General features: G+C 71.0%; 3 protein-coding genes across 3 annotated transcripts; 2 read left to right on the top strand and 1 right to left on the bottom strand.

The window, feature by feature from the left end:
• Positions 1–2,039: 2,039 nt before the first annotated feature.
• NKX2-3 (NK2 homeobox 3) lies at positions 2,040–3,711 on the bottom strand. Its single transcript, XM_086616698.1, has 2 exons — positions 3,372–3,711; positions 2,040–2,680 (listed from the first exon to the last, which is right to left on the bottom strand). The coding sequence occupies exons 1-2, from the start codon at positions 3,709–3,711 to the stop codon at positions 2,040–2,042; spliced, it is 981 nt and encodes a 326-aa protein (XP_086472824.1).
• Positions 3,712–4,297: 586 nt separating this feature from the next.
• LOC147528244 (uncharacterized) lies at positions 4,298–5,449 on the top strand (the record flags this gene model as incomplete). Its single annotated transcript, XM_086616823.1, is given in 5 exon segments — positions 4,298–4,447; positions 4,449–4,631; positions 4,633–4,813; positions 4,816–5,154; positions 5,295–5,449. Coding segments are annotated over 5 exon segments (1,008 nt in total), but the record flags the coding sequence as incomplete, so codon positions are not given.
• A 424-nt stretch (positions 5,450–5,873) lies between these two features.
• On the top strand, positions 5,874–7,254 carry LOC147528243 (uncharacterized). Its single transcript, XM_086616822.1, is given in 9 exon segments — positions 5,874–6,192; positions 6,307–6,437; positions 6,440–6,487; positions 6,691–6,800; positions 6,802–6,850; positions 6,852–7,037; positions 7,040–7,087; positions 7,089–7,124; positions 7,126–7,254. Coding segments are annotated over 9 exon segments (1,056 nt in total).
• Positions 7,255–8,461: the final 1,207 nt, after the last annotated feature.

Raw genomic sequence — 8,461 nt, 5'->3', positions numbered from 1 at the left:
AGATCCTCTCACACACCCTGATTTCAAAGGAGCTTGTATTGTGGTTACGATTCCTCTGGCTTACATATCGAAGCATGAACTCACACAGGTCCTCTGTTTTTGCAGACAACAGTCTGGCAGAACATGGAGGAAAACGCAACTCTTTCCTATGGCAGAGACAAATCTCCCCAGCCCAACTGCTGCTGCGAAGAGAGCGCATTACCCATCTTTGTTCTTGGCTATCCTGTTTCTACCCACGAGACCACAGGGCCTTAACCACTCATCTCTGAAAGCCAAGAGCGGGGCCTGGGCTTCCTCTCCCGCGACACCTTGCTGCCATCCAGCAAACAATCGCCTGGGCGTGCCGCATCCTCTCCCAGCACCGGCCCCACGAAGCCTCGGTTTGCCGGACAGTGGGGTGCCGTGCCGAGCCAGGGCTGGGTGCCGGGGCCTGCTGCTTTGCCTGCTCTGTCCCCGCAATGTTGCAGCTGAAAGAATTTCTCTGGCTCCTTTCAAGCAGCAAACACCACGGGGGCGCGTTCAGCGAGCGCGCGCTGGAAACGCGCCGTGTAAAACCAGGTTTTGCAGCCTGAACGGGCGGCAGGTTTTACCTGCTGCTTCTGCGATGGCAGGCAACAAAACCTGGTTCTCTGTGCATGGCAGAGGGACCATCACACGACACGCACGGGGAGGGCAGGGTGAGGACGCGGTGGGCATTGCTGGACGAGGCGGGAGGCATAGCGAGCCCCCGGGCTGCGTCCGTCCCGGCGGCACCGAGAAGGCTCCGCTGGAAACATCTTCGGGAACTCCGGCATCGTGGCGGGGCAGACGTGCGGGAGAGCTTCCCGCGCCTCCGGTCTTCGCTGCCGCCCGGGGCGAGCCAGACGGGGCTCCGCGGGTGTCCGGCCCCCCCTGGGCGCGGCTCCTGCTCCAGCCCCAGCGGCGGCGCTCGGCGGGACCCGCACGGCAGAGGCACGACCGGCCGCGGCGGCGGGGCCGGGAGCGCCCCGTGAGCTCCGCAGCGGCAGCGGCGGGACGGGGCGGCCCGGGACGGGGCGGGCGGGAGGCGACCCCGCGGCGGGTCCCGCGGCGCTCGGGGGCCTCGGCCGCCCCCTCCCCCTGCAGTCGAGCGAAATGGCTGAACATGTAGCAATAATGCCCCGTCATTCAGACTGCCCGGCCCGGCCGGCCCTAATCAGCGGCCCGCGGACCCCCCTCCTCTCCCCCTGCGCTCCCAGAAAGGGGAACAAAACCCAGCACGTTTCTGCAGCCCCCGCGCATAATGCGCCGGGCCTGGGCCTCAGTGGGGGGCAAAGCGGCCCGTCAATCTCGGCGCCGGGGCCCCTTTGTCCCTCGCCTCCCTGCCACACCTTTTGTTCCCGAATCCAATAAGCGCCTATTCCCGCTACCTTCCTCGGCGGCTCCTTTCAGCGCCGGCCCGGCGGCCACAATGGGCCCGGCTCTGAGCTGCGCGGCCCCATTCAGCGCCCTTGGCACGCTCGCAAGCCGGCCGGGCCGCCCTGCCCAGCGGGCACGCCGCGGCGACCGCCCCGCCGCCGGGCACCGGCCCCGGCCCTGCCGGGCACCGGCCGCTGGGCGAAGGAGGAGCGGACGGCGGATATTGCACCTGGTTTATTGACTGACTCGGCGAGCTGGCGCTGGCAGTAACCGATACAGATTGGAGAGCGGGGCCGCGGCACCCCCGGACCCCGCCGTCGGCTTTTTACAAGCAAAGCTGCTCCGCTGGCGCGGCGCGATCGGCTCCGGCGCGCCCGGTCCGCGCGGCCGTCGCGGCGGCTCCGCGGGGCGGCGGCGCTTCGCCGCGAGCTCGGGCGGCCCCGTCCTGCCGCGCCGCTCCGCTCCGCCCGCCGCCGGCCCCGCACCGCGGCCCGCGGGAGCGCCGAAGTCCCGCCGCGCCGTCTCTCCGCCGCCGCCGCCGCTCCTCCGGTCCAGGGCGCGCGTTGCGCGGCGCGCAGCCAGACTGCGGTGCGGGTGATAACGGGGCCCCGGAGCCGCCGGGCCGTCCTGCCGGTCTGCTCCCGGCCCTCAGTGCGTGCGGGCTACCAGGCCCGGATGCCCTGCAGTGCGCCCTGGCTGCAGGAGGGCCCCGCCGCCGCCTGGTGCAGCGGTTGACCGCCGCCGCCGAAGCCCCCCAGGCCGCCCACGTTCACGAAGGGGCCGGCGGCCGCTGCCGGGCTGCAGGCGGCTTGCATGGAGGCGCCGCCGGTGCCCGCCGGGTAGGTGCAGCCGTAGCCGGGGTTGTAGGAGGCGGCGTTGCCGTAGCCGTAGGCGGGGAAGCCGTTGTAGGAGTAGGGCCCGTTGTACGCCGAGCTGTAGCCCTGCGACCCGCCGAGGCACGGCTTGCCGTCGCGAACCAGCACGGGCACGGCCACCCTGCGTGGCGGCGGCGGGGCCGCGGGGCCGCCCAGCTCCAGCGACTTGTCCTGCCGTTGCCGCTTGCACTTGTAGCGCCGGTTCTGGAACCAGATCTTCACCTGCGTGGAGGTGAGCTTGAGGCTGCTGGCCAGGTGCTCCCGCTCGGGCGCCGACAGGTAACGCTGCTGCTTGAACCGCCGCTCCAGCTCGAAGACCTGCGCCTGGGAGAAGAGGACGCGCGGCTTCCTCCGACTCCGCTGCTTCGGCCTCTCCACCTCCTCCGCCTTCTCCGCCGCATCCAGCGTCTTCTTCAGGACGCAGCTCTCTGCACGGGGGAGCACAGGTCACGGCTGCACGTCGCCGACGCCCGGCGCTCGCTGCTCCCAATGAGCCCCACCGGCAGCCGAGAGCCCCGCACCGCGCCCCGGCCGGCCCCGCGCCGCTGTGCGCCCGTCGGGGAACCGTGGTGCGGGCAGGGAGGCAGCGCCGGGACCGGCCGCCTACGGCACCGCCTGTCTTTGCGAGGGATCAGCTCGAGCGGCGGGGACGGACGCGTCCCCGCGCCCCCGGGCCGGCTGCGGCGATACTGCTGCGGCACCGCGGGGCCGAGCCCCGGGCCGCGCTGCGCACGGCGCCGGGCACCTGCTCCGCCGCCTCGCTCCCGGCGGGCGCGGGTTGGGCCTAACCCAACCGTTGAACCTAACCCGTTCCTCCCTCCCCGCTACCGAAATTGCGGAGCGCGGGCCTGATCCGGCAGCTTTGTATCTGAGCCCTGCGGAGGCGCTTACTGGGGAGGCGGCGAGCGGGGCTCGGAGGAGGGCGGTGGCAGCCCCAAAACGTGCCAGTCCCGGCTCGACATGCCCAGGGAGGGGAGGCGGCGGCGGGAACCGGGCTGCAGCGCCGGGACTGGGGCTTCGCAGGGCGATGCCCAGCGGGCGGGGAATGCACTGCGGGGAGCGAGCGCGGGCCCGTCCCGGCGGGGCGGGGCGGGGGAGCGCGGCGGGGCCGATACTCACTTGGGTCGCGGGCGGCGGGGTCCAGCTCCTCTCCCGGGCCGGGGCCCTCGCAGGAGCTGCGTAGCACCGCGTGCACGTAGTTGTCGGCGGAGATCCGCGTGTCCGCCTGGCTGCCGGGCGCTGCCATGGGGCTCAGGTAGGACAGCTTCTCCTCCTCCTCTTCCTCCTCGCCGTCGGAGAAGCGGGCGCCGTCGGTGGCCGCCAGCAGGCAGGCGGGGTGGAAGTGGTGCTCCAGGTGGTGCGGGAGCTGGGCCGCATAGTGCGGGTCCTGCTGCTGCTCCAGGTTGAGGATGTCTTTGACAGAGAAGGGAGTGGAGGTGACGGGGCTCGGTAACATCATCGGGGCAGCGCAAGCGGCCAGGCAGTCCCGCGGGCCCGGCGGCGCTCGGGCGGCGGCTCGGTGGGGAGCGCCGCGCCCGGTGCGGAGGAGCAGGCAGCGCCGAGAGACGAGGGGCCGCGCCTGCTCCTGTCTAAGTTGCCTCCATTAGCCCGGCGCTGGGGGTCTGCGTTTTGTTACAGCTTCTGCAGGGACAGCCAAGGACTCGGGAGCCTCCTCTGCCCCGGGCCGGCACGTCACGGCGAGGAGGGGCCGGGGGCCGGGGGCGGCCTCGCCATTGGAGGGAGGGGGAGGCAGAGCCGGCCCCTTGCCCGGCTCCGGCCGCCCGGCCAGAAATAGCAATGTATTAAGGCTGCGCCCGGGGAGGCCGCTTCCCCGCAGAGCGCCCTGCCGGCCCGGCACCCGCCCGGAGGGCGCGGGGACGGTGCGCCGGGGTCGGGGTCCCTGCAGAGACCCGCGGCCGCCGCTGCCGCGCGTCCCAGTGCTAAGCACGTGTAGGTAGGTAGGGACCCCCGTCCCGGCGCGTCCCGCTGGCCCCTGCCCGCACACGGCTCGGCCCGGCGCCGGGAGGGACGAAAGTTGCGGCCTCACCGGCCCGGCCTTCCCGCACCGCCAGCACGGCCGCCTGCCTGGCCCCGCAAGTGCCTCCCGCCGCCGAGGACGCGGCGCGGAGCGGAGGTTCGCCTCCGCCTACCCGCACTCCTCCCGGAGCCGACGGCTGCCCCGCCGTCCCGGGCGGGACCGTAGCCGTGCGACATACACATAGCCGACTCGCTCCGCATCCCCTGGCACCCCCGGTGCCCCCGCAGATTACCCCGCGACCGGCCAAACTGCCGCCCGCCCCGGCTCGCCACTGCCGGTGCGCAGCGCGCCCGCCCGGGGGAAAGCGCGCTCCGCCGCTGCTGCCGGATCGGGCCCCGCAGCCCCGCGACCGCCAGGCCCAGCCGGGCCGGGCCGGGCCAGGCCGGACAGGCAGTCCGGGGCCGTGGCGGTGCGGGGTTGGGGCGGAGAGCGCTACCCCGCGCCATTCGGTGTTTCAATTCGTTTTCTTTCGTTTTCTTTCGTTTCGTTTCGTTTCTCCCGCCGGTAACGGGCAGCGAGCAGCTCCACGGGGCCACCACGCCGCCGTGCCGGCGGGTAAAGCACCGAGCGAGCCTGCCGAGCCCCATCTGCACCGCGAGTCCCCCGGCCCGGGGCTGCACCGAGCATCGGCCGAGCACCACGGTGCGACGCGGCGTGGGGTGCCGCGGCCCCGCGGCGGCGGCCCGCCGCCCCCGGACCCCTCGAGGGGCTCAGCGCCGCCGCGGCGCGGGCAGCGGGCGCACCGAAGGCGGGGCGGGGGGTCCCAGGCAAGATATTTTGTTGTGATTAAAATTCTGCCGCCCCACAGGGCTCGGATCGGCGCTGAGGCGAGGCTACGGGGAGCCGAGAGCGCACGCCGGGCAGGTGAGTGTACCGGGGCCGGGGCTTCGCGGGGCATTCCCGGCCGCTTCTCTCGGGTCGTAACCGTCCGTCGGGGCTCCGCCGTTTACCGACTCTGTTGGTGCCCTGTTTCCCTGGCTCCTGCCGCTCCGCATGCCACGCAGGAACCTATTTATCGGCGGCGCAGCCCGGGACAGGAGCCCGGGTCCCACGCACTTCGCCGCGGCTCGGGCTCTCTCGGTCCCGCGGAGGGGCCGGTTCCCGTTTCCCCGGCGTGCCGGATCGTTCCCACCGCGCCGCTTCAAACTCCTCGCCGTAAATCGCGGCAGTTCGGTCCCTCCTCGCCGCTCCCCGCCCTCTCCCGATGCCGGCCGATTTCCTCCTGTCCTGAAGCCGCCCAGTCCGGACGGTGGACGGGGAAAGGCGCTCACCGTAACTGGGCCTGATCAGGGCCCGGCTCTGCCCCGTGCCGCCGGTGCGCGAAGCCCGGCGCTGCCTCGCTGCCGCGGCCCCGATAACAATTAGCGCCTTATCGGTGTTGCACATCCGCCGACGGCCCGGGCTGGCCCGGTTCGGCCCCGCGGCCGGGGAAGTGCAGGCGCGGAGGCCCAGCGGCAGCGCGGCGGGCGGCCGGAGCTCTTCTGCACGGCGCCGCGCTCCCCGGGAGCCCCGCGGCGGCCGGTCTGTGACGCGGGGAGAGCAGCGGCAGGGGCCGGTGCCCTCAGTGGCGGCGGCGACGAGGGATGCCGGGGCACAGCACGGTGTCCGCCTGCCCGACTGTCTGCGGGAGCAGCAGCCGCCCTGCCGAGGGCTCGGCCCCGGGCCCGGCGGGGTCTGGCTCGCCTGGCGCCATCGCGCTCCCGCCCGCAGCGGGATCCCGGACGGGCCAAGCGCCAGGCGCGGCCTGCGGGCACGGGGAGCCCGGGCCGGACGGAACGGGTGCTTCGAGACGTCTCCCCGGCGGTGGGAGCGGTTCTCCCGCCGGGACCCGCTCAGCCGTACCGCCGGCGGCCACGGAGTGCTCGGGGAACCCTCCCCGCGGAGGAAGCAAGAAACGGCCGGGTACCGACACGCGTTAGAGCACCCCTGTGTTATCCCGGCCTTTCCTGCGGCCACCTCGTTCCCCGCCGGTGATCCCGGTGCAGTAAGTGAGCTCGCGCCTTCCCGCCGTGCCAGCATCCCCCGTTTGGTGGGGCCGGATCAAGCCTGCTTCGGCGGGACACGAGCGCCGTTTTCCCAGCTGGAGAAGCCGAAGAAGCGGGGAGATACTCGGGTCCGACCGTGCTGCTCGGCGCCCGCCGTACCCGGGGCGGCGGGCGCCGAGGAGCACGACCGGGCCGGTGCCAGCAGCACGGGGGTGCAGGAGCTAGGGGGAGGGCGCAGCCCCGGTACCTGCCAGCGGGTGTCAGCCCCGAGATGCGGCTCCGGGGCTTTCCCAAGCCGGCTGAGCTGGGGTCACCGGGCTATTAATGGTTATTTTATTTATATCATTAGCGGCGTCCCCTGAGCTCTGTTTACAGCGGGGCCTTGTTGTCCCGGCCGCTCCTGCGCTCTGTTTAGACAGGGGATTATTGTAATGGATGGAGCTCGCCGTGCGGATGCTGCAGCGGAGCCAAGATCCCCCCACCCTGGGCTCGAGGAGGTGGGGAGCAGCCCTGCAGCGGCCGCGGGCAGCCCCCCCACCTTCCCCGAGGCCCCGGGCGCAGGCGGCCCGGTAGCAGGCGGCCGCGGCCGGGGGCCTCGCTCGGGGCGATGCTATCAGCCCCAGGGCTGCTAATTACTCCATTAGTCTCGCGGGTGCCGAGTGCTGGAGCCGACCCCGCGCTAATGGCCGTAAACAAACAAACACGCTAATCCGGCCCTGTCTCCAGCCCTGGTGCTCGGGGAGCCAACGGGGAACGGCGGCGCGGCTGCGGGAGGCCCTCGGCGGGCGGCACTCACCTGCCCGCCGCCCCGGGCAGCCCGGCGACCCGCGGGCCGGGACCGGTGCGGACCCGCGCCGCCGGGAGCTGCCCCCCGCGCCCGGCTCTATTTACACAGAGCCTGCCCTTGTGTAAACGCTGCGCGCCGTGGTTTATCTCAGGGCCCGTCTGTTTCTCGTTCTCTGTCAGCAGCGCCCGGTGAAGGATGGCCCTTTCCCAGGGGCTCGGCCCTGATTTATGTGAGAACCGCAGCGCGCCGGGGACGCCCCCGCACGGCGGGGCCGGCGACGCGCCGCGGAGAACCGGCGGGTCCCGGGGCAGCGACCCGCCGACGGGGCCGCCGATGGGGACGAGCCCGGCCCGGCCCGCACCGGCCTCGCGCGCCGCCGACACCTGCCGGCAGCGGGCCCGCCCGCCGCCCACCGGGAAGCCTGGTCCGGCGTGGCGCGGCGCTCCGGCCGCTCCCGGGTCGTGCTCTCCCCTCACCGAGCCTCGGCCGCGGCACGGCTCCGTACGGTGAGCAGCGGGCGTGCCCCGGGGGGCTCCAGGGGGAGAGAGCACGGAGCGGCATCGCCAGCAGGTCCCATCCCGGGTGCGCTTTCCCAGTGCACCCACCTGGGCACGGCCCCTGGCCCACCATGTCTCCCAGGACGGCTTTTATCCCAGCCCCGCCGGTTGCCCAGGAATGACTCTTTTTCACAACTTTTTGAAGCGAAACATCTTTGTTCCTGAGGAGAGCTAAGGGCTTCTGCAGGCTGGGGAGCCAGGTCCGGGCAAGGGATGCTGCACACTAATCCAGCAACGTGCTGTCTTCATCTCCCACTGCCCTGTCCCAGCCCTGCCCGGGCAGTGCCAGCCACCCTCCTGCCCACTCGGGTTGACACCTGCCTCCACCTCTTAGAGTTCTGGGAACACCCTGGCTTAGCTTTGCCATTCACATAATGGCCATTTTCTTGAGAAATACATCACTGCAAATATTTGTTTTTCTTCAATATTTTCTTGCTTCACTGGCATTGGCTGATTTATTTCTGCTTCACAGTTCCTCACAGTACAGGGATGTACGATTTGGAAACACGTCCTAAAACAAAGCCTCGATGAGAAATGTGTTTTCTGAGGGTCACTCCCAGACTCTTCAGTGTCCTGAGAAATGCCTACGTTTCCAAGGTGGGAGTTTGATTTGGGGGGTACCAATACCTGTGTGCAACATTCAGTGCTCAGCATTTTGGGGGATAGGAGTGACTCATGCATGGGTTCTGGCCATTGTGGCAAAGAGAGCTTGGTAGGTTTGGACACCAAAGGGAAGGCTGCCCTTGATTTCAGTGCCTGATGGACCTCTGAAACTGAGGCTGACATGTTGAGCTCTGTGAAAGCTGACTTGCAGGAGCAGGTAAAGGTCATCCCACATCTGA

This window comes from Tauraco erythrolophus, chromosome 9 (assembly GCF_009769465.1).
Source record: "Tauraco erythrolophus isolate bTauEry1 chromosome 9, bTauEry1.pri, whole genome shotgun sequence".
Classification (NCBI taxonomy): Eukaryota; Metazoa; Chordata; class Aves; order Musophagiformes; family Musophagidae; genus Tauraco; species Tauraco erythrolophus.
Note: the sequence above shows the minus strand (reverse complement) of the source record. Positions and strands in the feature narration are given on the sequence as shown.

Excerpts from the sequence above, each read along its gene's own strand:
- NKX2-3 (XM_086616698.1), bottom strand. The coding sequence starts at position 3,711 with ATGATGTTACCGAGCCCCGTCACCTCCACTCCCTTCTCTGTCAAAGAC. Across the intron at positions 2,681-3,371 it reads CCCCGCCGCCCGCGACCCAA|AGAGCTGCGTCCTGAAGAAG; the intron begins GTGAGTATCGGC and ends TCCCCCGTGCAG.